This window comes from Rhinatrema bivittatum, unplaced genomic scaffold (genome assembly GCF_901001135.1).
Source record: "Rhinatrema bivittatum unplaced genomic scaffold, aRhiBiv1.1, whole genome shotgun sequence".
NCBI lineage: Eukaryota > Metazoa > Chordata > Amphibia > Gymnophiona > Rhinatrematidae > Rhinatrema > Rhinatrema bivittatum.
In genome coordinates this window covers 164033-191946 of record NW_021820716.1, presented here as the reverse complement: position 1 = coordinate 191946, position 27914 = coordinate 164033, and the positions used below count along the sequence as shown (strand labels likewise).

The 27914-nt window shown below is 44.1% G+C and overlaps 1 protein-coding gene across 1 annotated transcript in view; it reads left to right on the top strand.

Moving 5' to 3' along the window:
- The window catches only part of LOC115082003 (sushi domain-containing protein 6-like), a gene marked incomplete at its 5' end in the record, with an annotated part of 39828 nt that extends 15920 nt beyond the window's left edge, over positions 1 to 23908 (top strand). Inside the window, 3 exons of the mRNA XM_029586264.1 lie at positions 8246 to 8384; positions 14896 to 15308; positions 16681 to 23908. Of these exons, the coding sequence (XP_029442124.1) occupies positions 8246 to 8384; positions 14896 to 15308; positions 16681 to 16706 (578 nt within the window). The remainder of the gene's footprint in view (positions 1 to 8245; positions 8385 to 14895; positions 15309 to 16680) is intronic.
- Positions 23909 to 27914: the final 4006 nt, after the last annotated feature.

The window sequence follows — 27914 nt, the reverse complement described above, 5'->3', positions numbered from 1 at the left end:
ATAGTTTGTTATACTATTTCCTAAAAACTTGTTTTCTTTATATTTTTTCCTATAATTTCTTTCTTCTCCTAGGACAAGCAGGATGGTAGTCCTCACATGTGGGTGACATCATCCAATGGAGCCCACACGGAAAACTTTTGTCAAAGTTTCTAGAAACTTTGACTGACAGACTGAGCATGCCTAGCCTGCTGCTTTCCACGCAAGGTCCCCCTTCAGTCTCTTTTCCATGGTGCAGTAGCCTCGTGGTGGTGGAGCTCCAACTCCTTGAAATTGTTTTCAACTTTTTCTGGGGTTTTTCCACATCTGGTCCCCCTTCACATTCAGTTCCTCCGTTTGGTAGGTACCCTTAATTTTGCCTTTTGTTCTTTGTGGTCGATTCTGGACTTTTTCACCGTGGTGCCTGTCAGTCATTGACCGCGTGCTGTCCTCTTTTTTTTCGATGTGATCAGGTTTTTGACAGTGCCCCCAGTGCCTGCGGACCTTGTCCATCATGGATCTGCATGAGGTATGTATCCTCTGCCTGGGGTCCTCGCACGACGTCAGAGGGGGTTGTTCGTGTTACCAAATGACTCCCAAAGGGTGTCGAGCACGCCTGAATAAAATGGAGAAGCTCTTTGGGTCTCCTAAACCTTCTGCTTCAGTATCCTCGAAGCCCAAGGACCGCAGGGAACTGTCTTCATCTCTTCCCCTGGCGGTCCCGCTCTCCAGTACCCCTAAGGATCAGGGAGAGGGAGATCAATCCTCTGTGGTCTCTCACCCTCCCGCTAACCTCGGGGTCCTCGTCATCCTCTGTGCTGGGGAAAGACCAGGCTGAGCTCCAGAAATTCTGGAAGCATAGACACCGGTCACTGTCTCATCACGATTCCAGTTCTGGAGCGGCATTGGTGGCTGCCAAGCCGCCATCGAAGCGGCAATGCCACTGGAGGCCCCATGCCCTCTGGTGCCCCTGAACCATTGCACCTTCCAAGTCTGATTCAATAAGGTCTCCTGTCCTCAAGGAAACCATCCACTCACCGCAGTAACTCCTTTGAATGGTCCCGTTATGTCTGATGGCAGGGGCGGCTCTATAATGAGACAGGATGAAGCAGCCGCTTCAGAATTTTTAGGCGGCAAAAAAGGCGCCCCCCCAAAAAAAAAATACCCCTACAATTTGACTCAATGCCTTACATTACCAGAGCTAAGACTAGAGACTCTGCACCTTAAACAATGTGCCTAGGGTTGCCAACTGTCTGAACTTCACGACGGAATGGGGGGGCACGGTATTCATTCCCATGCTGCACACTCTTTGCTTTCTGTGCCCAGGGCTTCTTTTTTGCTGCTGCAGGCATGCTCTGGCTGGTGGTACCTTTGCCCTCCCACCATCTGCCAAAGGAAAAGGAAGGGGGCACCTCTGCGCATTAGAAAAAAGCAAAACAAACAAACAAAAAAAAGTCTAGTAAGGCTGTTGGCCTAAAGAAAGGGCCGTCAGACCCTGTCCTGCCAGTGGGCCGAAGAAGAAAAAAGGCCCCTGCTGTCGCTGTCGGCCAGAACAAAGAAAAAGGCCCCACAGAGCCATTGGTGGACTCCATCTCGCCAATGTTCCAAAGAAGAGAAAAGGTCCGGAGGCCTTACAAGCACATCAGCCTGAAACAAAGGACAGCCCCGTCGACACTCCCTATTCTGCCGGTGACCTAAGAAGAAAGGGGGCCTGTTGCCGGCAGGGTTATCGGTTAGAAAAAATAGAAAGGCCCCACAGAGCATGTCTGATCCCATCCTGCCGGCGATCCAAAGAAAAGGAGATTGTGGAATAAGTTTGTATATACTAGAGAGAATGCATGTGTGTGTGCATGGGTGGCTGGGTTTGCATGGCTGTGAGAGAGAGAGAGTGCATGAGTGGCTGGGTTTGCGTGGCTGTGAGAGAGAGAGTGCATGGGTGGCTGGGTTTGCGTGGCTGTGAGAAAGAGAGTGTGCATTAAATTCTGGAATTGTTGCCAGGGGATGTGGTAAGTACAGTTAGTGTGGCTGGGTTTATTACGGCGGTTACTACCCCAAACCAAATGTGCCTGATACTTCGCTTTCGATGCATATCCAGCATGGCTCTCTGCTTCATGGCATGGGAGAGGCTGATACATCAAGCATTTCCAGCATAGCTCTCTGCTTCAACAGCAGGGGAATAAAAAAAGCTGAGGCTTCACGCATATCCAGAATAGCTTCAACTGCAGGGGAGAAGAAAAAAAAAAAAAAAAGGATTCGCACTCACAAAGCAGGGAGTAGCTGGCTTGTTACGGCGGTTACTACCCTAAACCAAAAGGGCCTGATACTTCACTTTCAATGCATAACCAGCATGGCTCTCCGCTTCAACGGCAGGAGAGAAGAAAAACAACCAATAGGGGCTGTATGACATAGTCTGGGTAAAGGGAATAAACATGGGTGTAGCTTGCTTATTGCAGCAGTTACTACCCCTACTACCCCTAACTAATCAAGCTAGGTATTTCACTTGGATGCAGCTCCATCACTGCTCTCTACATTAATGGTGGGGGTGGAAGGGAAATAGAACCAAGAGTTAAGAGAAAATGATAAGTATGAGAGAAAAAAATGTGTGAAGCTTGCTGGGCAGACTGGATGGGCCGTTTGGTCTTCTTCTGCCGTCATTTCTATGTTTCTATGTTTCTATGTTTCTATGTTTTGACGTTCTTGGAGGAGAAGTCCATTACCTGTTGTTAATATAGTTGACTTAGAAAATAGCCACTGCTATTACCAGCATCAGTTAACATGGGATATACTTAGTTTCTGGGTACTTGTAGCCTGGATTGGCCACTTTTGGAAACAGAATGCTGGGCTTGATGGACCCTGGGTCTGACCCAGTATGGCAGTTTCCTATGTTCTTATGGGTTGGCTGGGTTTGTGTGTGTGAAAGAGAAAGTGCATGGGTGGCTGGGTTTGCGTGGCTGTGAGTGCGTGCATGGGTGGCTGGTTTTGTGTGAATGTCCATGTACTTACATGGCAGAGAAGAAAATTTGCTCTTTCCTCCATCCACTAATCTATGACAATCTCATGGTGAGTGGAAATCAAGTTACTTGATATGGAGAATCAGGGATTTTTAAAACCTTATTAGTTTTAATTATTTAGTGTTTGTCTGCTGGTTTGAAATATTTTGTCGGGGGGGGGGGGCCACCATCTTCTTCCTAGCCTCAGGCAACAGGTTGCTTTGAGCCACCCCTGTCTGTTAGTGTCATTCGCAATCAATCGACCTTTTCCAGTGCTCTCCGAAACTCCTACTCAACTACCTGTATCATCTGTCCCAGATAGGTCTACAAACTTCCTCGGTGAAAGTGCATCTAAGTGCAGTTGCTGCTTACCACCATCAAGAAAATGGGCAATCCATTTCCATGTAACCATTAGTGTCTCGTTTCATGAAGGGCCTTCTGCACATGTGTTCACCGGTTCCCCCAATTCCATGGGACATTAATGTGATACTGACTGCTCTCGGCAACATCGGGGCTGAAGTTCCTTACATGGAAGGATTTATTCCTGGTAGCTATCATTTATTTATTTTTATTTATTTTATTTTATATACCGGCAGCCGTTTGCACATCGTGCCGGTTTACAGATAACTTACAACCAAGGATATATAGGCAAAGCCTTTACAAGGAACATTTTGTAACATAAACTCAGTAACATAGCAAAAAACAAGATAAATAAATAGGGGAGGGATGGAAATGGGTAGACGAGACAAGGGAGGGGGCGTGGGGAGGGTGAGAAGGATACATAGGGAAAAGATATGTACAGGGGTTTGAGGAAAAAGTGATAAGCACATAGATTATATACAAAGTAGTATAAGGGCAGAGGAGCAATGATTTAGGGAGAGAGGCGTTTGTGCTAACTAACATTTTAGGATTGTGGTTCTTTGGGGGGGGTGGGTGCAGGGTGTGGGTCCTGAAGGGGGGTGTTGGTGAGGGTGGGTAGTTGGATTAGGGTGTTAGGAAAGGATGATGATGATTGTGATTGTGATTGGGGGTATGCTTGGAGGAAGAGCCAGGTTTTGAGTTTCTTTTTGAAAGTGGGTGTGGAGGTTTCGGTGCGTAGGTCAAGGGGCATGGAGTTCCAAAGGGAAGGGCCTGCTAGGGAGAGGGCCCTTTTGGTGGTGGAAATAAGTCTTGTGGATTTTATGGAAGGGGGAATAAGGGTTCCACGGAGCGAGGACCGGGTGGGTCTGGTGGAGGTACGTGGGAGGAAGGGAGGGTTTAGCCAGTTGTAATGTTCGTTGGTAATACTTTTGTGAATGAGGGTAAGGGTCTTGTAAATAATTTGTGAGTGAATGGGTAGCCAGTGGAGATTGCAGAGGGTGGGAGTAATGTGGTCTTTCTTATTGGCATTAGTGAGGATGCGTGCAGTGGCATTTTGAAGGAGTTGTAGAGGTTTGATGTGGGAAGCAGGGAGACCAAATAGGAGTGCGTTACAGTAATCAATCTTTGAGAAAATTATAGATTGAAGTACTGTGCGGAAATCAGAGAAGTAGAGAAGGGGTTTAAGTTTTTTGAGGGTTTGTAGTTTGAAGTAGCAGCTGCTAAGAATAGATTTGATGTATGGTTTGAAGGTGAGTTGGTTATCGAGTATAACCCCCAGGTTTCTTGTGTCAGAGAGAAAGTTAGAATGAAATGTGAGCTACAGGCCCTGGTCCATTTCTCACCATATCTACAATCCTTCCATGACCGTGTTACTACGTCCACTTCCAAAATTTATGCCAAAGATAGTATCAGCCTTTCATCTGAATGAATCAATCACCCTACCGATGTACTTCCCAAAACCTCATAAAAACGAAAGGGAAAAGACTCTGCATATGCTAGATTGCAAGCGGGCCCTTACATATTACAAAGAAAGAGCACAGGGCCACAGGAAGCCCCAGCAGTTATTTCCTATAACCCCATCCAGGTGGGAGTTGAAGTTTCCAAAAGGACTTTAGCAAATTGGTTGACGAATTGTGACAGTCACTACTATTACAGAATTTCCCCGCCTCTGGCTGAGACAGTAAAAGCAAACCAAATAAGGGCGAACACAGCCTCTCTGGCACATCTAAAGAATGTGCCTGTAGTGGACATCTGTAGAGCTGCAAAATGGTCCTCAGTTCACACCTTCACATCTCATTATTGTCTAGACAAGCTTTCTGAGTTGGCAGTGAGAAGAGCAGTATTAACTTCAGTAGGAGAAAACTGGAGCCTGCCACTTAGGTGACCGGATTGCACATCGCAAGTAATACGAGTACCGGATTGATAGACTGCAGTCTTACAGAAGAGACTTCTGAACCTTCTTCCTGGAAGGCAGCAAACCTCAGCTTGGGACTCCCCAAGCAGCATGGCTAATTCACTTATTGACGGAAAAAAGCAAGTTTGCTTACCATAAACAATTTTCCATAGAGTGAATTAACCATGCAAAGTCGCCTACCTCACTGGTAATCTCTAGATACTTTAAACAGACATAGTCCAGGATCTTTGATACCAACTGAAGGTAATTGCACGGGAACGTCTGTGCATGAGCAGACCGTAAAGTTCTATTATCATGAGAAGGTTCCGAGCCGTGTGCCGCCAGAGAACGTTGCGCCCAAACAGTATGGCTAATTCTCTCTATCTATGGAAAACACTGTTTACGGTAAGCAAAGTTGCTTTTCTTTCTCTGAGCCTTTTCTTCAAGACCCCACCAAGCCTTGAGGTCATCTTGAGCTGTGGTGGGATGGGTCCACAGTCTCTTGATGCATCTGTGTCTTCTTAGCCATAGGCGGGATCGGCTCTGCCGCAGGCCTTCAGTACCGCTGTGCATGTTGTGTTCTTCCTCAAAGTGAAGCAGTTGCAGCAGGTGTGCATTTGGAGGACATATGCTGCCATCCCTATAATTTTGCTGCCTGAGGCAGCAGCCACCCTACCATGTCACCTCATAGAACTGCCCCTGCTATAACTAATTGTCTTTCTGTTTTTGCTTTTGGAATTTTTTCCCACTTTTCCTTGCAGAACTTTTCTACTTGAGAATATTCTTAGGTCTCCTTGCATTCTGTCCCCACTGATTTTCAATAGAGTCTGGGAACTGAATGGTATTTCAAAATCTTAATCTTTCTTTCCTTTAAGTACTTCATGGTTAATTTAGAGGTTTGATCCAGATCATTATTTTGCTGAAAACCCAACCCCTTTTCAATTTCAATTTCTTCACTGATGTGAGACATTAGCTTTTAGGATATGTTCCAAAACGTTTCAGGCTTATCAAGGTTTTGTTTTGCATACTTTAGATGACTTTTGTGATGGAGTTGTGGAAAAGGTTCTTTTGACAACTCTTTCATGCAGAGTATTGTTGTGTCAGCAATGTTGTATTGTGAACTTATGGACAACTACTCCAGTGCTGGCTAAACTTTTCAACAGGCTGTTTTGCAGATCTAACTAGTTTTTGGGAAGTTTTATCAGATTTTTTTTTATCTTCCAGATCTTGCTTTGACAACTTAATGTTTCTGACAGTTGAAATTGTTAGTTAAAAGCATTTGGAGGTTTTTTTATTGCTTTCACCTGATTTTAAGCGAATTATGTTTAATTTAAAATGCTCAGACCGGCTGCTTTTGAGGAGCCCATGATTGCTGAAAGTAATCCTGAACAGTCACAACCTGAGAGGTTAGAAGGCTCAGAATATTTGTTCAACTGTGGAATTGTCTTCACCTGACTAATTTAGAACCTAATGAGTCCAATGTTTTGGCCTTATAAACTACTTTTTTAAAAAAAGTAATGAATCAACTGGAAGAGTATCCAAACTTTTGTACTAGCCATATTCACTTTATTATTTTCAACCTGTTAAAATCAGCAAATAGTAACTTTGCATTCAAAATTGCAGAAAGTTATGTTTAACTTTTGTACCATATAGATAGAGGTTGTCAGAATCTATTCACTTAGATTTATTGAAACATACATCTTTTTTTTTTTAATTTAATATTTATTAATTTTTCAATATTCACATAAAGCAAACATACATTATGTAGATTAATATTCACCAAACAAATTTAGTAACAAAAAAAACATTTTCATTACTTATTCAGTTTTAACATTCAAGTTCTCATCTACTATTCCAAGTAGTGGCGGGGGAGTTTAAACAAGGCGGATTACAAGAAATCAAACACATAGTTATACAACCAAACATTTAGACCATCATGTGAATGTAGCAGAAATACCTATATCATGCAACGATTACTCCAGGTTCTGGGGATTGCTAGGCTCAAGAAACTTCTGCAATTGGACAGGCTCAAAGAAAATATATTTTGCATTCAAATGTTTAATAACACACTTACTGGGATATCTCAGACTAAAACTGGAACCCTTAGCCACAACTTTGGCCCTTAAAGATAGAAATTTCTTACGTCTCTCTTGGGTAACACGAGATATGTCTGGATAAATCCAGATTTTTTTCCCGTAATAAACTTCCTCCCTATTCCTCATGAACCTCTTTAGAATCAGATCTCTATCTGAAGAAAAAGTACATGAAAGAAACAATGTCATTCTCTTCTTAACTTCTGAATCCACTGATAATTCCAAGATTTGAGTTAAAGTCAGTAAATTCTCTTCTTCTTGTACTGTTTCTTTTGCCTTTTCTTCCTTATTCGGTAGGTAGTACACTTTTGATATCACCGGAAGTCCTTCTAGGGGGATCTTCAATATCTTTATCATATAATCCTTAAACATCTCATAAGCAGATATCTCTTTTATATAAGGAAAGTTCAAAACTTGAAGGTTTAAGTATTTTATCTGGTTTGAAACATACATCTTAAACAGGGGTACATAAACTTTTGCCCACAACTGTATACACATATACTTGTATACATATTTCTGCATATATTCAAACTTTTATCACATGCGGCTCTGAGTTATAGGAACATCCATATAGCTGATGTTTTTTGTATTGTAACAAGATTTACAGTATATGAGAAATTACAGTAGCTTCTGAAAGGTACTATAATCCTCAAGAAAAATTAGATGAGGTTGGGAGTGTATAGAAAAAAAATCTCCACTTTATTTTAGGTACACACAGTTTACTGGGGATTCCATTTTCTTTTCTAGGCTAAGATCTCTTAAATGGAGCCAAACTAAGGAAGAATACCAGACATCCAGTTCTGTTTTCCAGACTTCCACTTTTTCCAGCATCAGACAGAGGGGAGGGAGATCTGTGATGAGGCCTTGCTCTTTAGTGTAATATTGCAATTGATTTTGTTAGAAATAAACATTTTAATATTTTTGCTTTATAGATAAAGATTCTCATACAGCTATTGGAGTGCCCACATTGTCTATAGTTGCCTCTACTGCCAGCTCAGTAGCCTTGATTCTTCTCTTAGTGGTCCTGTTTGTGTTGCTACAGCCAAAGCTGAAGTCCTTTCACCACAGCAGGTAAGTCCAGAGGGAAACTGGCTGCTGAAAATTAGCTAAGGGGCAGAAAGGAAGAGGGTCTATCCTGATGCAAGTTTCAGTATTTGCATGCTGCCTTCTCTCTTGCAAATTTTCATTATAGTGTGATTGACATTGTAAAGTGAAACTTGTATATTATGCTACTAGAACTTCACTTTTTCTCACAGGACAAGCAGGATGGTAGTCCTCACAAATGGGTGACATCATCAGGATGGAGCCCAATCACGGAACACTTCTGTCAAAGTTTCCAGAACTTTGACTGGCCCCTACTGGGCATGCCCAGCATGGCACTAACCCTGCAGCCAGCAGGGGTCCCCCTTCAGTCTTCTTTTTTCCACGCAGCAGTAGCCTCGCGGTTTAGGAGCTCTGAAGAGATTCCTGACAGGAATTTTCCTCACGGAGTTAATTAAACTTAAATTGCCCCACAGGGGTCACTCCTCTTAACTTTTCTCAGGCCGCCATACTCCGGTAAGTTTTTCACCGTCTTTCGTCGATTACCATCGAGTTTGGCCCTTGCGGCCTACTGGCCGTCGACCATACCGCAGCTCGATTTTTTTCTATGGCCATGGCGTCGGGGTTTCGTCGGTGCCCAGACTGTACTCATACCTTGTCTATCACAGACCCTCATGGAGTCTGTGTAATGTGTTTAGGCCGTGAGCATGATGTCCTGACTTGTACCAAATGTGCCTTCATGACACCAAAAGGTCGCAAAGCCAGAATGGAGAAGATGAGACTCCTTTTCCGTGCTCACACTCCGCCGTCCATCGCCGTCATCGGAACCGGCACCGTCTAAGTCACACCAGCATCGACCTCCGTCCGGTGACCGTCCACCATCGACGTCTTCACGGCCATCGACTCCTGTTACTCCCCCTCAAGATCGAGGGGATTGTAGGGAGAAACATCGCCATCGGCATCATAAGTCTTGGACCGTCGAGGGAGCGAAATCAGACCTCGCCACCGTCCGAGTCACCATCGAAGAAGTCCCGTCCAGAAATGGCACCGACCATTCCTGTGACTGGGACATCGAGGCCACCCTCACCTGATCGGGGTTTGGGAGTCGCGATTCCGCCTGTAAAGGTGGTCCCTCCGACTGTGCCTCTGCCTCCCTCTTCCGTCACGGAGCTGTGGATACTTGCTCCAGGTCTCCAAGAAGAACTGGATCGGCTGGTCCAGGAGGCCATCGACAAGACGAGGCAACGGCTCCAGGTTCCACCGGCACCGAGAGTGGAACTGGTCACCAACCTGATGACAGCAGCGCTGGCACCGCTGCTATCCCGGATGGAGGCGCTCATGACCACCCTTCCACCGGTGATTCCCAGGTCTCCGATGGCTCCGGTGCGCTCTCCGTTGACAGCTTCATCGGGAGGAGAAACACCGTTCCGCATTCCTCCTTCGGGAGTATTGCCTCAGCCATCGATGCCAATTCGTCCCTCGCCACCGATTCATTCATTGGGAGCGATACTCACATCGGCGCCATCGATGCCTTCGATACTGGCACCGATGCCTTCCAGGCCGTCCACGGTGCTCCCGGCGATTCCTTCTATTTTCTCGGAGCCTGAGCCGGGGCCTTTGGGTATCCAACCCCCTTCTCATCCTACAGGTCAGTCTGCTGATCCTTATGACACCTGGGGTGATGTTACTTCCACAGACACCGATGACTTACCTTCACCTCCTTCTACTGAAAGTAGAAAGCGTTCTCCTCCAGAGGACCTTTCTTTCATTAATTTTGTGAAGGAAATGTCTGAGTTGGTCCCTTTTCAGCTTCAGATGGAGCAGGATGATAGGCACCAGATGATGGAGCTCCTCCAATTCCTGGATGCCCCTAAAGTGATCACTTCTATTCCCATTCACCAAGTTCTTCTTGACCGCCTCAAAAAGAACTAGGAAAACCCAGGATCCATTGCCCCAGTCCATAGAAAAGCTGACACTACCTATTTAGTACAGTCAACCCTTGGCTTTCAAAAATCTTAGCTCGACCACCACTCAGTTGTGGTGGAATCGGCTCAAAAGAAAGCAAAAAGGACGAAGCCTCACTCATCTACCCCTCCTGTTAAGGAACACAAGTTCCTAGACAATATTGGTCGACGAGTGTTCCAAGGGGCCATGCTCATCTCCAGAATTGCTGCTTTCCAGCTGTATATGACCCAATACAATAGGGTCATTTTCAAGCAGATACAGGACTTCTCTGAAACCCTGCCTGACCAATTCCAACAACAGCTTCAAATCTGTCAACAAAGGGTTTGAGGCAGGAAAGCATGAGATAAGAACAGCTTACCATATCTTTGACACCTCTACTAGAGTGTCTGCAGCTGCCATTTCGGCAAGACGATGGGCCTGGCTCAAATCTTCTGACTTTCGGCCAGAAGTACAAGACAGGCTGTCTGACCTACCATGTGTAGGAGACAATTTGTTCGGTGAACAGATCCAGCAAAAAGTGGCTGAATTAAAGGACCATCATGAGACCCTTAAACAGCTCTCATCGATACCTTCCGACTTTCCCTCAAGACAGCCCTTTAGGAAGGACTCTAAGTAGTCATTCTTCCGTCCAAGGAAGTACTATCCTCCACCAGCAAGGTCCCGAACTACGAGACCTTCTCTAAAACCTCAGCCTCGCCAGGCCCGAAAGCAAAAGCCGCAAGCAGCTCCCCAGCCGGGGCCTGCTTCAGGTTTTTGACTTTCACTTGGAGAGCAGCAGCCTGATTCCTCTGCCAAGCATACCAGTGGGAGGTCGATTGTGCCACTTTCACGGAATGTGGCAATCAATCACAACCGACCAATGGGTGCTAGCAATCATTGCTCAGTTATCACCTAAACTTTCTTGCTCTTCCACCGGACTCACCACCTCTGCAAGCATGGAGAGTATCCAACCATTCTGTCCTAGAGCAGGAGGTTTCCCTTCTTCTCCAGTTAAGAGCAATAGAACCCATCCCTCTCTCACAGCAAGGCCTAGGGTTCTATTCCCGGTACTTTTTGATCCCCAAAAAATCCGGGGGAGTTCGTCCAATTCTGGACCTATGTGCTCTCAACAAGTACCTACAGCGAGAAAAGTTCAAGATGGTAACCTTGGGCTCGCTTCTACCTCTTCTGCAAAGAGGAGACTGGCTCTGCTCTCTAGACCTTCAGGACGCATACACACACATTGCGATAGCTCCAGCTCATCGCAAGTACCTCAGGTTCTTAGTAGGCCCAAAGCACTATCAATACCATGCGCTTCCGTTCGGCCTAGCATCGGCACCACGAGTCTTTACCAAATGTCTCGTGGTTGTCGCAGCTTTTCTCAGGAAAGAAGGTGTTCACGTCTACCCCTATCTGGACGACTGGTTAATCAGGGCTCCAACCCAGCAAGTCGCTCGGTCGTCCCTCATTTGACCCTACACACTCTAATTTCTCTAGGGTTTCTAGTCAATTACGAAAAATCCTATTTAGTCCCATCTCAAACCTTGTCGTTCATTGGGGCAGACTTGGACACCTTGCAGGCAAAAGCCTGCAAGGTGTCCAAGTCTGGTGAGCGCTAACCCTCGTGTCTCTCGCTCACCAGTTGCAGTCTTAGCATACAGCAATAGCTTGCCAATTCCTTGTCCTTTTAGGACACATGGCGTCCTCAGTCCATGTCACACCAATGACCCGTCTGGCCATGAGGCTCATGCATTGGACTCTGAGGTCACAATGAATTCAAGCTGTTCAGCCTCTGTCGACCATTGTCCACATCACCGACTCACTCCGTCTGTCTCTCGCCTGGTGGAAAGATTACAACAATCTCCTCCAGGGACTACCCTTTCAAGTGCCAGATCCTCAACTCATTCTCACCACCGACGCTTCCAACCTCGGGTGGGGAGCCCACGTGGACAATCTACAGACATAAGGGTCTTGGTCTCCAGGGGAAGCCAAACATCAAATAAACTTCCTAGAACTTCGAGCAATCACGTTGTCCTGATTTAGGCGGACAACCAGGTGACCATGTGGTACATCAACAAGCAGGGAGGCACAGACTCCTTCCTTCTGTGTCAGGAAGCTGCGCAGATTTGATCAGAAGCACTCTCCCACTCGATGTACCTCAAGGCCACCTACTTACCAGGAGTGGACAATGTCTTGGCAAACAAACTGAGTCGTGTCTCTCAACCCCTCAGTAGCGAATTTCATCTTCCAACAATGGGGTTATCCCCAAACAGACCTCTTTGCATCCCTTCATAACCACAAAGTCGACAATTTCTGCTCCCTCATTCGGAGCGAGCATTCGCTGCCCAGAGATGCAGTCTCCCTCTCGTGGGCAACCGGTCTGCTCTATGCATTCCCTCCACTTCCTCTTCTCTCGAAGACTCTCGTGAAGTTACATGAGGACAAGGGAACCATGATCCTAATAGCACCTCACTGGCCATGCCAAGTGTGGTTTCCATACTTCAGGATCTCTCCATCTGCAGGCACATTCCCTTGGGAACGGACCTGCATCTGATCACTCAAAACAACGGATGCCTACGCCATCCCAATCTTCAGGCCTTATCTCTGACGGCATGGATGTTGAAAGGTTAATCCTTCAACCACTTAACCTTTCAGATTCGGTTTCTCGTGTCTTGATTGCTTCACGGAAGCCTTCCACAAGAAAATCTTATTCCTATAAATGGAAAAGGAACACCTCATGGTGCACTTCGCAGTCCCTTGATCCCTTTTCCTGTCCAATCACAAGGTTTTTGGACTATCTCTGGCATTTGTCAGTCAGGTCTAAAAACCTCTTCCATCAGAATGCAAGTCAGTGCGGTAGCCGCCTTCCATAAAGGTGTCAGGGATGTCCCTATATCAGTACAACCCCTCGTAACACGATTTTTAAAGGGCTTGCTCCATATCAAGCCACCTTTACGTCCTCCGGCCCCTTCTTGGGACCTCAATCTGGTTCTCGGTCTGCTCATGAAAACTCAGTTCGAGCCTCTTCACTCCTGTAACCTAAAATTTCCTTTTAGCTATCACTTCAGCTCGCAGGGTTAGTGAGTTACAGGCCCTAGTTACCTATCTGCCTTACACTAAACTCCTGCAGGACCAGGCGGTACTCCGCACTCACCCTAAATTTTTACCTAAGGTAATGTCGGAGTTTCACATTAATCAATCCATCATACTACCTACTTTCTTTCCCAGGCCCCATTCCACTCCAGGGGAACAGGCTCTGCATACCCTTGACTGTAAACGGGCTCTAGCGTTCTACCTAGACCGTACACTTGCCCACAGGAAGAGCACTCAGTTATTCGTCTCTTTCCATCCCAACAAATTAGGGCAACCTGTGGGTAAGCAGACTCTCTTCTCCTGGTTGGCGGACTGCATATCTTTTTGCTATCAGCAAGCAGGCATTCCTTTTCAAGACCGTGTTAAAGCACACTCTGTGAGGGCCATGACAACTTCAGTAGCACACCTACGATCGGTGCCGCTTCCTGACATTTGCAGGGCTGCCACCTGGAGCTCTCTCCACACTTTCGCAGCCCACTATTGCTTGGACAAAGCCGGAAGACAAGATTCCATCTTCGGCCAGTCTGTCCTGCGTAACTTATTTCCAACGTGATGTACCTATACCCTTCCGCCTGCCCAGTGGGGTTGAGGATGCCCTCCACCAAATTTCACCCCAGTTGTTGTGCCTGTTGCACGCCGTTGGGTACATTTGGTGCATGTTCGGACACCCTCAGCTCGGTACTCATCCATTTGTGAGGACTACCATCCTGCTTGTCCTGTGAACATAAGAAATTGCCATGCTGGGTCAGACCAAGGGTCCATCAAGCCCAGCATCCTGTTTCCAGCAGAGGCCAAACCAGGCCACAAGAACCTGGCAATTATCCAAACACTAAGAAGATCCCATGCTACTGATGCAATTAATAGCAAATGTTGCTTACCTGTAACAGGTGTTCTCACAGGACAGCAGGATGTTAGTCCTCACGAAACCCGCCCGCCGCCCCACGGTGTTGGGTTTGTAACGTTTTGTTAATTTATTTTTTGGCACTGCCTGTAGCTTTCAAATAAGACTGAAGGGGGACCCCTGCTGGCTGCAGGGTTAGTGCCATGCTGGGCATGCCCAGTTAGGGGCCAGTCAAAGTTCTGGAAACTTTGACAGACGTTTTCCGTGATTGGGCTCCATCCTGATGATGTCACCCATATGTGAGGACTAACATCCTGCTGTCCTGTGAGAACACCTGTTACAGGTAAGCAACATTTGCTTTATCCTTATTCTTACAGTACCATATTCTTATCGTCATTATTTTTCCTTGCACTTCCCATTTTAGTTTTAGCTTTGTGAGAATGGAAAGGTTTGCTGAGGTATTTCAATAGTCCAGGAAGAACTCGCAGTAATGGGGTAAATAGCTTGTAAACGTCAAGGTGCATGCCCCTGTTTTTTTTTATACAATATTGCTACAAATTATTTTTTGTCTTACTCCTTTAACCTGTGAGGTTAATATATTACCAATATGATGTTCCTCTTGTTGACTGACTTTTTTTTTTTTTCTTTTTAATTCAAAACCAGGCGCGAACAAGGTGTGTCGGGAGATCAAGTTTCCATCATGGTAGATGGTGTCAGGGTGGCCTTACCATCTTATGAAGAAGCTGTCTATGGCAGCGCAGGAAACTGTATTCCACCCTCCGATTCACGGGTGCAGATTGTCCTTTCAGAAGGACCAGAGCAGAGCAGAATGGGGGAGACAGAAGGGGTGATGGAGCCCCAGAACACCAGTGTGGAGAATGAAGGCCCAGGACACTCGGCACTGTGTGAAGCTAGAGGCTCCCAGCGCTCAGAGACTGTTTTAGTGCATCAAGCAACTACCTCTTCCTGGGTAGCTGGTGGAGATGATAGGCCAGTGGGCAAGGAAGCTGCAGACTCTGAAAGCAGTGATGTACAAAGCCTTTTATCTCTCACTTTGTCTGAGGAATATACAGATGGTAAGTAGGTTTTTTCATTGTTTCATGTGCATGCTATGTAAATTCTGTGGAAAGTACAGCCCTTGGACTTTCAACTAATCAGTGAGCCTTTATTGGGCTACAGTGCCATGTGCCTTCACTCAACTAAATTTGAGATCTCCCCCAATTTTTTACATTTCTTTATAACTACGTTCCCCTCCCTGTACCCCAGTTTAGCCCAAAACTTTGCAATAGGGGAGCCTCCCTCCCCCAGGGGCTGTGAACACTGCTTATATAGCATCCCTTGGCCAAAACCTGGCCTGGGAATCAATGGAGGTCCCCTGCAACCCGGTTTGTTTTACTATCAAGAAATCGAAACTCAGTTCTTTGTTGTTTTTAGGGTCTCTTCAACCTTTTTTTCTCTGGTAAAGTTGAAATTTTAATTTGTAACTCCTGTTTGTACTATGCTGTATATTTAACCTGTTGCTCTGATGCATTTTAAACTCAGATTAAAGATCCTTTGTTGCTCAGCGAACAGACAACTGGCATTTTCCTCACCCAACTGTTGTGTTGTCCATGCTGCTTCATTCCTGCCCTGGAGGTAGCCTGCCTTTCCATGCTTCTCTGTTTTTCAGAGATAGTGTGGATAAGCCAAGCTGTATCCATTCAGATTGTGTCTTTAACCTATTTATTTTTCTTTCTTCCAATTTTGAGTTCAATACTTAAGATTTTCTCATTCACTAAGTGAATAAATGTGTAGCAAGGAAATGGTTGTGAATTTTATTAACTTGCATTACCTCCTATCTCATCTACACCCATCCTTGCAACTTCCATGTATCCAACAAACTACTTTTTTTCTGTGCCCTTATCCTCTATTGCCACTTCCCAATTCTGTGCTTTTCACTTTGTAGCACCATATGCTTGGAACAACCTTCCTGAGTTGGTGTCATGCTCCCTTTCTGGCCATATTCAAATCCCACCTAAAACTATAGGTGTAATTTGGGGGCACTCCCCAAATGCTCCAGGTGCAGTGCTGAATTGGTCTTCTCAACCCCCTTCCAACATGATCTCTCTTCCTCTTGTGCCTGCCATCAACCCCCCCCCCCCCCTATAAATTAAGCAGACAAATCAATCCAATGCCTAAACCTCCCCCACACACCTTTTTGAAGCTGCTTTTAAATCTTACCTGTCTTTCCCTGATTTTATATGCTTAAAATCCTTGTTTTTTAAGCATTTTTCTTATAATAAATAAGACACTTCAGGACATGTATTTCTTGCCTTTCAGTCTTGACTAGATTGTAAGCTTCAAGGAGCCAAGGTTTTCACATGGGCCTTTACAGTACTATGTACTTTTTGTAGCACTACAGAAATGAATTGCAGTAGTTTAACTTTTTTTTGTGTGTTTTTCCCTCAGATATTCCATTGCTAAAAGAAGCATGAGCTCTGTTGCCTGTACCTGGCTGTTTAGAGGGTTTCAGTTATTTTCCTTCCTTTGTTCTTGGCACTACAGCAGTCACACCTCTCTGGAGAACCTGCTGAAGAACCTAAAGACTTACCAATGCCTCTTCATCTAGTGCCCCTACAGATTGGCATAATTCCAGTTTCTTCATCCCAGCTACAGAGAACTTAAGGACAATTATACATCTCCCTCCATCAAATACTCCAAAAGACTGACATCCCACGGCCTGCTTGTTTCAGATGAAGAGCCCTCAAAATGTTATGCTTGATCTGCCATCCAACTGGCTTTGCTGTTCCCAAAGCATAAAGCTTGAGCAGAGTTATTGAAATCTTTCCATTTGCACCCAGCCAGCTGGCAAAGCAGCACATGGCATTGCTGTGTTTACTGTGCCTTCCACCTTCCTCACCAGCTTGTCGCTTCTTGCAAGCAGCTCTGTATTCGTAGTGGCAGACAGCATCAAGTTTAGCTCCATGTTTGCTCCTAGGCACAAAACAGATTGCTAGTCCTTCCCATCTGCATAATGTGCTGCTAAAGTGGGAATCTAAAGTCTGAGATTAGAATGATAGCAATGTGATGTCTAGTGGTGACATGAAAGATCAAAATTAGAGGCATTTGTTTGGTAGCTCATACTAAATAGGCAAAATGGATTCACAGATTAGTAGGACTCAGGGTTAAAATTTTAAAATACCACTAAGCTGTTCTTCCAACTAAGTTTGTTTTCACATGATTTTGAAAACATTTTTACATTCCCTCTATTCCCTGGGAAAATTAGGACAAATCTTGACTGCATAGAATGAAAATGGGAAATTTTCTTGTAAACAGTTACTCTGCTTCCACTAAAAAGGTGTTCCCCTTGTTCATTAGAGGTAAGAGTATCTTGTTGAAGAATTGGGAGGGAGATTAGAAAACTTGAAATTTTTTAAATTGTTGCTCTGTCTCTTATAATTCCTCAATTGAAGTATAGAGTATTTGTGTGCTTCAGTAGTGATCCTGTGTACAAAGAAGAGCTCTGAACTGGTTTCTGGAACTTATAATCTTCCGAGGCCATGTCCCTTCATGGATTTAGTTGAGTCCATGTTGAACAGATGCAATCCCATTGTAGAGTGGTACCATGCTGAATAATTGGCATGCAAGCACATGTACACAGAACAAGCCAGATATACAGCATTTTCCCAGCTGTATACTTTTATCAAGTTGTTCAATTTGAAACCTATAAAAAGTAGAGACTGCAGCAGCAATGGTTGCTTCTTGTATCCTTTAGAAGTGAAGGCGTACACTGGTTAATAGAGCAATCTGCTTGCTATATTTAACAAAATAAACAGTGAACTAGGTAATTATCTTGTTCAAATCATTATAATTTCTTGATGGTCTGCTAAACTCCTAGAAATGGGTCCGTGGTGGGAATTATTGCTGTAACTAGAGATTGTATTCCTCAATGATTAAACTATATGACTAAAGAGATATGTATTCCAGAAAAGCAGTAGGAAATAGTAATGTTACTACTATTTTGCTACTGCAGCTTGTTCCAAAACTTCAGATTTATTGCTGCTCCTGATGTTTTCCCTTTGGGATGTGGAAGTGTAGAAAATGATATAGTTAACATCCTAATGGTTTCATTCTCACCAAATATGAAAAGTTCTGTGAGTGAAGAGAGCTTACCAAATTCTTAGTGTGAACTGTATTGCTACAGAGCACTGAATTTTATTTGTATTCAGATATAACAGCTACTGATACGGTTTAGTATTTAAAATAGCTGTGTTAAAAACAGATCACCTGTGGGAGGGAATAGTTATATTCCTCTAAGCTCTTATCACACTACTTTTACATTTATTATTTAATGTGTAGATTCCATGGACATTGTCCATTCTCCTTTCTTCATATCAAGTATGTAATAGAGGTTGTATTCTAAAAGTCAACTAAAAATGCAACAGTTTATTTTAAAGCAGACGACTTTTAGATTTTCAGACTGGTCTCTGTAGAATCAGTGGTGTGAGATTATTTGCTTTTTTGGGGGCAGGGGGGCAGGGAGTTTGGTAACTTTTTTTCATATTTTATGAAGGCTTCATATTAAAGTTGATCTCTACTTCATCGGTACACTAGGACAGGGCATATTGGGTTTATGGATGGATCACCTCACTGGCTGTAATATGACCTTGGTTCCTTGAAAGCCGAGTCCTTATTGCATTCATTTCTGTAAGGAAACTGGCCTTATATGATCAAGTCCATTTGTGTCCCTCCCCTTTATTTTTGAACCATTCATTTAATTTCATTCAAATTTGTACCACAAATATGATAGCACCCAGTGAGCCCGCCCCCCCAAGCTCATGCTTTTTATATGCCCTTGATATCCCCTTTTTATTTTATATAGGGAGCCAGTTCTGTTGAAACTTAAGGTAGATAGGATCACATTGGTTAGTAATGGTGGTTGGCAGCTGACTCTATTTTTTTCCTAATTTCCTTTAGCGAATTACCATCACTGTTTAATTATGTTCTTATTGCACAGAATTTCACATAATGGACATTGACCATGTGAAAATTTCTGTACCAAAGAAGTAAGCCAGGCATTATGAAATGTTCACACATCTTGATTGTTTTCCTGGGTTCAGGTATCTTCTTTACTGAAGGGATTATCAGGAGTCTCCAGTTTAGAAGGGGAAAAAAAGCTGTCCGATTTTAGCCAAAGTTCATTGTGCAGTCTGGACTAGAAGAAAGACTTACACTTACTATGACAACTGTGCCTGGAGAAATGTGTTTAGCTGACAAAACTTCAACAGTGACATAGGCTGGGGAGGGGGGGGATAGAAAGGGAAGCATTTTAGACAGTGTGGTTCAATCTGTGAAACTTAACAAGGGGCATTTTCATTGAGATAGTACAGAGTCCAACATCAGGAGTTTGCAAACTGCTGGCAGCTTTTCGTTTTTAAACAAATATTGGTCCAATATAGCAAAAGTGGACATGTTCCACTTGCTGTATTCAAGTTAAATCTGAATTTGCAAGAAAAGCTTATGTTGATGAGAAACATAAAAATAATATACCAGCAAATATCCCCATACCATTCAGATTTCAAAGGGATTAGAAAACCAAAAATTAGAAAATAGAAATAGTTAAAACACAATTTTATCTGGAAGAGATGAGGAAATTATCTCATGATGTCTTGCCTTTTCCATATACTTTCCCTGTGTTTGCTAAGCCTTTTGAGATTTAGTGCAAATAAGAATAGGAGGGAAAGGAGAAATCCCCTTCAGATTGTCCTGTCCTGCTTCTAGCTTTTTCTTCCTAAATATGTTTCTATCTAAAATGAGAAACAAGGAAACCTGCTTGAGGATTGTATATTTTGGATTGGTTTGTGGTGGTAAGCAGAACGTGAACTGTTGCCATATGCCTTCTAAGTCCTAAAGAAGGTCTAGAAAAAGCAAGATGTTTATGGAGGAATAAATTGAAAATTGAAATACATGTTTTGGTCTATAACTTATTTATAGACCTCCCACTATCATGACTTGTGACCATTGCCATGTTTCTGACTTTTGTGTTATATTTGGGAATTGATATGCATGTTGAATTCATGTATTTCCCATTTTGCATGCATATATGAATGTAGGTCCAGATTGATAAATCTTAGACCCACCATAAATGTTGAAGAAATGCATGTTAGAAACTGAAGTTCAGAGACTTAGAAGGCCAAAGATCCTAATGGCAAGAACCCTGTTGGGTCCTGGAGTTGATTCAGCAGTTGTCTTCTAGTTGAGTTAATTTCTTGTTGATGCTCAATCCCTTACAATATGATCAGTACAGGATGAGAAGATGTTTTTCATTTTAGAGTCGAGTTTTGTGAGGTTTGCTCTAAGGAACAAGCAAGTTGTTAGTCCTCACAGATGGGTGATGTCAGATAGTGCTCCAGTCAGCAGCATGACTTCAGCTTCTAGATGTTTCAATAATTCTTGAACATGTGTGGGATTGTCCCATGTTATAGCAGTCATGTGGAGCTGCCCTCAGTTTCACTTTTATGCTGAGCTGGTCAGTCACATTCAAAATCTGTTTACTTGCAGTTGGTAAGATTCTTCCAGCATCTCTTCACATGGGGCTGTCTTTTTTGACATTTCATCTCTATCCTCTTAGTATCCTTAAGTTTTTTGTTCTGTTTTTTAAAGTTTTCATTTTTCCACAACTGATACCAGTGCATCGTGGTGGCATTTTCATTTTGCATCAGCTATTTTTCATTGTGTCCACCAAAGAGAAGAGGACTGGAAGCTTTATGAAGTGTCCCAAGTAGAGGCGCACCATTTCCATAATGGACCACCTTAACAGGTGTATTCTGTGCCTGGGGCATGACTTGTCTTGATGCTTCACAGAGGAAGATGACTCTGCTCGGATTCGATAGCATCAGAGTTCATGGAAAAGCTCTTTGGATTGATTGTTTTTTGTGCCATCTGCATTGGCAGTGGAGACATAGATATTGAAGGGACCAAGACCTGCACCGACCCTGGTATTGAATAGACATCAAGAAAGCATTGAGCTTCATAGACATCAAGCCCCAATAGAGGCTGTGGAGATGGAGCATCCTCCTGCCTGATGAAAGTAAATGATTCTGCTTCATCAGTATCTGCAGCAAGGGACACTGATGCTGAGCACTGAACAAAGGTGGTGAAGCACCATCTGTCTTAGGCGATGCGTTGTGATGAGAGCAGCAAGATGCTATGTTCTCCAAAGTTTCCTTGCAGTGAAGGTAGCTCAACTTCAAGAGTCTGGGGGAATGTATCAGTCTACAAGGACCCAAGTTTATCTTTGCCATACTTCAAGTGACTCAGGAAGATATGATCTCTCCTTTTGCCTCCTACCCCATGTTGGCATTGGTAGTTTGAGGAGGAGCTGAACAAAATGATCGAGGAGGCTTTGAAGTGTCAACTGGCTTAATTTTGTTTACTAGCAGCAACAAAATTAGTAGATACAGAGGTCCAGGCTATACTGAAAAACTCTGTGCACTGGCAATCAATAGCATTATGCCAATGGCTAGAGGGACATTTTGTAGTGAGGACATCCATTCCATGTCTATCTGGAGTGCATTGGGAGGGGAAGCCTACCTGACGCACAGAGGTATTGGGGGTCCACGGCTCCTCAGCCAACTTGGACCCTCTGAGATTTTGATGAAGAGACAGGTTCACATTCAGACCATGTCACTAATGCAAATATCTGATTCAGAGTCTGAAGGTTCTTGGGGGTATAATTTATGGATCTTGGGATTTCTCTAAGCAGGATGAATCTACAGGCCTCCCCTACTGTTTCCTCCACTGGAAAGTAAGAAGTCTGTACCTGAGGACGACTTCTTTGCTAATTTTGTGAAGCAAATTTTTAAGGACATTCCCTTTGATTTGGTGGAGGCAGCTGAGCCCAGGGTAAAACTCTTTTGGATGTCACCTAATTTCTCAGTCTCCCAAAGGATATCCTTGAGGTTCTGATGATAATGTGGAAGACCTTCCTCTTCTCCCCATCTCCAGTGAATAGGAAGGCAGACATGATGTATTTCATCTAGAAGGCTCCTGGATTTGACAAACAGCTATCACACTAATCTGTAGTAGTTAAATCTGCTTTCTCAAAGGCCGAGGTCTAAGACAGACTCTTCATTGCCCTCTGAGAAGATCTCATATGTTTGACACACTTGGGAGAAAATGTTATCAGAATGCTTTGCCAATGTCCCATATAGTATCCTACCAACCATTATGATCAACATTGCACTACATTCATGAAAAGATCAGGGACCTCTAAGATCTTCCTTAGAAAGATGTCTGATGACCTGAAAGTACTAGTGGATAAGTCAGGAGAGTAGAAAGCACTTGATGTGCTTGACGTGATGATTTTTTTTTTTTAATTTAAATGTTAACGGAAGCAGTAAGAGTATTCAGAAAAAAAACCCCATAAAACATTCCTCATACACATTGCCACCCTTATTAAACAGCAATGATTTTGAGATGGCATCTTATTTCTGCAGGCTTCAAACTTTAGACTAGATATGTAGGGCAAACTTGTTGATGTTCTCTGCAAAAGAGAGAATCTATTCATAAATAAGGTCAAGGAAGTGGTGGATCGTATAAAAGACATCTCCGTACTTTTTAGTATCTCTTCATTCACTATTAACATGCCCACTACATCATCCAGAAAGTCTTAATGTGGGATGTCAGACGCTTTTCCTCCAAAGAGGCGGCATGCTGTACTCCCTTGCTCCTGACAACAGGGACCTTGCTTTCATCCAAGTCAGCAGAGGATCCTAAGCCAAAGTCAGCCCCTCAGTCAAAATGTGCAATGGGGATTTGATTGGATATAGAAAAATATAGCCAATATCCAAATGTCTGTTCCAGAGAACCTCCCCGGGGGAGGGGAGATTAAGGTTATATGTAAACTGTTGGCCCAGTATAACCTGACAACTGGATTCTCAGCATTATTTGAACTAGGTACAGATTTCATCTTTAGTTAAACCCATCTCACAAGAGGAAAGAGGGTGGGGATTTTACTCAAGTATTTCCTGATAACCAAAGAAAAAGGGAGGACTTATCCCATCCTAGACCTAAGGGCCTTGAACAAGTATTTAGTAAAAGAAAAATTCAAGATGGTTTCCCTGAGCATCCTTTTTTCAAAAGAGAGATTGTTTTAGATTTGAAGAATGCATGTACCTATCTAGAGATTCATCCAAGCCACAGAAAGTGTCACATTTATAATAGGAAAGCACCTCCTCTAATACTGCATTCTGCCTTTTGGCCTTGCAACCCACACCATGAGTATTCACAAAGAGGTCCATTTTCAGCTGCTGTGCGGCTTGGCTAGTTAGCCAGATAACCTTATTTGGCTAACTAGCAGGGTATATTCAGCAATGCAGTCGCACTGCTGAATATACCTGGTTATCTTAGCTGGATAAACTTATCCAGCTAATTCTACTTCTCCCCAGAATGCCTTCTGCCCTCTCCGAATTGCCCCCAATTTATCCAACTACATTTTAGCAAGATAACTTGTTATCCAGTTAGAATTTAGCCTGATAAGTGGTTGAAAATGCCATTTTTGCCACTAAGACTTATAACTGTTGGGGTAGATTTTTAAAAACTGCGCGATCGCGTACTTTTGTTTGCGCAGCAGGCACAAACAAAAGTACGCTGGATTTTATAAGATACGCGTATAGCCGCGCGTATCCTCTAAAATCCTGGATCGGCGCGCGCAAGGCTGCCGATTTTGGGCAGCCGGCGTGCACCGAGCCACGCAGCCTGCCTCCGTTCCCTCCGAGGCCGCTCCGAAATCGGAGCGGCCTCGGAGGGAACTCTCTTTCACCCTCCCCTCACCTTCCCCTCCCTTCCTCTACCTAACCCACCCCCCCAGCCCTATCTAAAAAAAAACCTCCCCACCTTTATCCATGGATTTACGCCTCCCGGAGGGAGACGTAAATCCACGCGCGCCAGTGGCCTGCTGGCGCGCCGAGACCCGACCCGGGGGCGGTTCCGAAGGGCGTGGCCACACCCCGGCCCAAAACCACGCCCCCGGTCCCGCCCCCAAAACGCCGCGTCGTTCGGCCCCGCCCCCGTCCAAAACCCCGGGACCTACGCGCGTCCCTGGGTTCTGCGTGCACCAGCGGCCTATGGAAAATAGGCGCGCCGGCGAGCAGGGCTTTTAAAATCCGCCCGATTGTGTAATCCATTTAAATGGCTTTTGAATGTGGACCTCTTCGTATCCAGCATGCTTACACATACAGGGGTTGAATTTTTTTCTATCTGGATAGTTGGTTAGTCAAGAGCATATCTCAGGAACGTGTGAACAAATCCATGCACAAAACCAATTGGGTGCTGGAGTTGCTAGTTTGTCATAAATTATCCCACATCCCACCCGAGTCCCTCACCTCAGTTGGAGTTCAAAGGAGCTCTGTTAGACATGGGCAAAAGCCTTTCTTCCACAAGAAAAGGGCCTTCACTTGTGTGCTGTGGAAGCTAAAAGAGAGAGTCAGCAGGCATCAGCATGGAATATGTTGGGCCTAATGGTATCAAGAATACATGTAACGGTTGGCACATCCCTGCATGAGACAAATTCAGTGTACTCTTAAGATCAGTGGCTGCAAGCCACTCAGACACGGAGACAGTCCAAGTCACCCACCAGCTCAGGGATTTCTTGTCCAGATGGCTGATCCAGTCAAATATCACAAAAGGAATTCTTACATATTCCTTGCATACAAATTGTCCTAAGCACAGATACATCCAACTTGGGCTGGGGAGCTGACAAATAGAGGATCTATACCCAGGGCCTTTAGTTGGCCAACAAAATCATCATAGTGCAAATGGACAATTGGGTATCTCTTCTGCATAAACAAGCAGGGTAGAACAGGATTGTACCACCTTTGTTAAAAAGCAGAAAGGATGTGGGACTAGGCTATTTTGAAGGAGATGGCCCTGAGAGCCACATACCTGCCAGGTAAGGAGAATATCCTAGCAGACAAACTGAGTAGGTACGTCCAGGTGGTCTGTGGGGGGGGGAGAAAGCACCATATTTTACACAAATGGAGAACAGCTAAAGTGGATCTATTTGCATCTTCTCTGAATAAGGTGACCCTTCAGTATTGATTGAGAAGGGGATCGATAGATAAACTAGCCTTGTTTGCCTTCTCCCTGGCTTGGGGAAAGGGTTTTCTGTACATATATTCTTATTCTCTAATGAAGATTCTCTTGAAACTGACAGTGAGCATGATCCTCATAGCCCCAAGACTAGTGGAAAGTTGTTAGGTAAGTGTCCAAAATTAAATGATTGCCTAGAATGCCTATCAGCAACAGCTCTGGCATAGAAGCCACCTTTTTCCTCTCACTTGATGCCAAGTCCTGCATCTCCATCTTTGCCCCCCTGGCCACATTGCTCAGCATCCCTTCTCTCTCTCTCTCTATCCAACATCCTTTCTCTCCTCACCCCCTACTCTCACGCATACCAGCATCACCCCAATCTTTGCCCCTCTTTTTGCAGCACCCAACATACTGTCCTGCCCTGAATCTAATCTTCTCCATCCCACCTTCACCTGTCCAATGTCCTTTTTCTCCACAAGTCTAGCACCCTCTCTACAACACTTCGCTCGCCACTCACCTGCCTAGCAGCATCCTCTTTCTCTGCCAACCCAGCATTCTCTCCACAACTCCCTTTCTTCCCCTGCCAACGCAGGTTGCTCTGTCTCCAGCTGCCATCTACCCAGCATTCATTCCCTTCTCTTGTGTGCCTTAAAGTGGATAGGAGGCACCTGGAGGTTTCCAAGGTTTTTGCCCCCCAGCCCTCTTCAATTTTGGTGCCCTAGATGACCACCTAGTTTGTCTAATGGAAGAACTGGTCCTTATTGGCAGAGGCATATTTGGTTCCCACTTCTTCAGGACTTGTCCATCAGAGTCCAATTCAATAGGGGGAATTTTCCCCCACTTATCACACAGAGTTAGGGAATATTACTCCATTGCAATGTCAGATCCTTGGCCCTCACAACTTAGTTTTTTGGACGGTAGTACTGTTCCCTGAATCTGCCTGATGAAGTATCTCTGGTCCTGGCTTCTAGAAAAAACTTCACTAGAAGTTCATATGGTTTAAATGAGGTTTGCCTTTTAGTGTGAGAGAAGGGCCCTAGATCCTTTCCTGCTTTGCCCAAAAATTGCTTGAATACCTTCTACATTTGAGTCCAGCCTTGAGATTAACCCTGTGCACTTGGTGCTTATCACCACCATATAAAAGTAAATCTAACTCTGTGCAGATTCATGCAAGGTTTGCTTCTGTTGTAGCCTCCCATCAAACCTACCACTGTGGCTTGGTACCTCAATGTGGTACTATCCCAGCTGATGAAACACAAATTAAGCCATTAGACTTCTGTGAGCTGAAGTCCTTGGAAGGTCATATTTTGGTGGTCACTCCAGCATGCATAGTTGGTGAACATCAGGCTTTAGTGACTTATCCATCTTATGCTAAGTATTTTTCATAATAGAATATTTCTGCATACAAATCCCAAGTTCCTTCCTAAGATGTCAGACTTCACCTTAACTAGTCAATTGTCCTTTAGTATTTTTTCCCAAGCCACATATCCACAAAGGAAACTAGGCCTTACATAGTTTGGACTACAAGAGAGTTTTAGCCCTCTGTCTAGAGCAGACTGAAGCCCTTAGAAAGTTCACCTAGGTTTTTGTTTTTGGGGGGGGGGGGGGGGTGATGGCTTTTTTTTTTTTTTTACCCAACTAGGTCTGGAATTTCCATAGCCAAACACAACCTGTCTAATAGGGTAGCAGATTGCATCTCTTTCACTTAAATCCAGGCAGGCTCAACTCTGGAAGGTAAGGTTCAGTGTCAGAATCATCTGAGTGCCTGTGGCCCACCTAAGATCAGCCTCCATGGAAGAGATGTGCAAAGCAGTGATATTGAGTTCAGACCATGCAGTCACAATTCATTGTTTGGACAGGGACTCCTGATGTGACAGGTTTGGTTGGTCTGTCCTGAAAGGTTTAGAAACCAACTCCAGTCCCCCAGGGCCCATTCTTTTTATTTCCAGGTTGCCTTCTAGAAAAAAAATGTAAATATTTAAAAATGGCCTATTGCCAACAAAAACATTTTTATGCCCATTGGCACTGTTCATGTTGTATTTTCCCCTTTTTGTTAGACAACTTGTAGTTAGTGATTCCCCACATGTGAGGACTCCAACATTTGCTTGTCCTTGGACAAAAGTTTACACCTGTTGCAGGCGTACTCTGAGGACAGCAGGATGGAAAACCTCACAGAATCCATCTTCCTTTCCTAGGAGTTTACTTCTCATATTAGCTATGATTAAAAAAAACAAAAAACCTGAGGGCCTTATGCAACAGTTGTGTCTTGGATAATCCTGCACATTTTCAGAAAATTTAGATTCTGTGAAAATATGCTGGCGATTGGAGCTGTCAGACATTACTCATTTGTGAAGACTTGCAGTCTGCTGTCCATGGGAACATTTGTTACAGGTAAGTGAAAATGTGCTTTCTTGGCTCATGCATAGGCTGAAAATATAATTTTACTGTGCCTTATTTGAACATGCATTGTAAGTAAATTCTGCCCATGATTCTAAAACAATGGCTTTTCTTAAGATTTCTGTAAGAATATAGAAGTGGTTAAACCAGACAATTCAAAACCTCAATTTAGCTTGGCTTCGCAACTCAGGCCAGAATTTTACATCCAGTGGTTA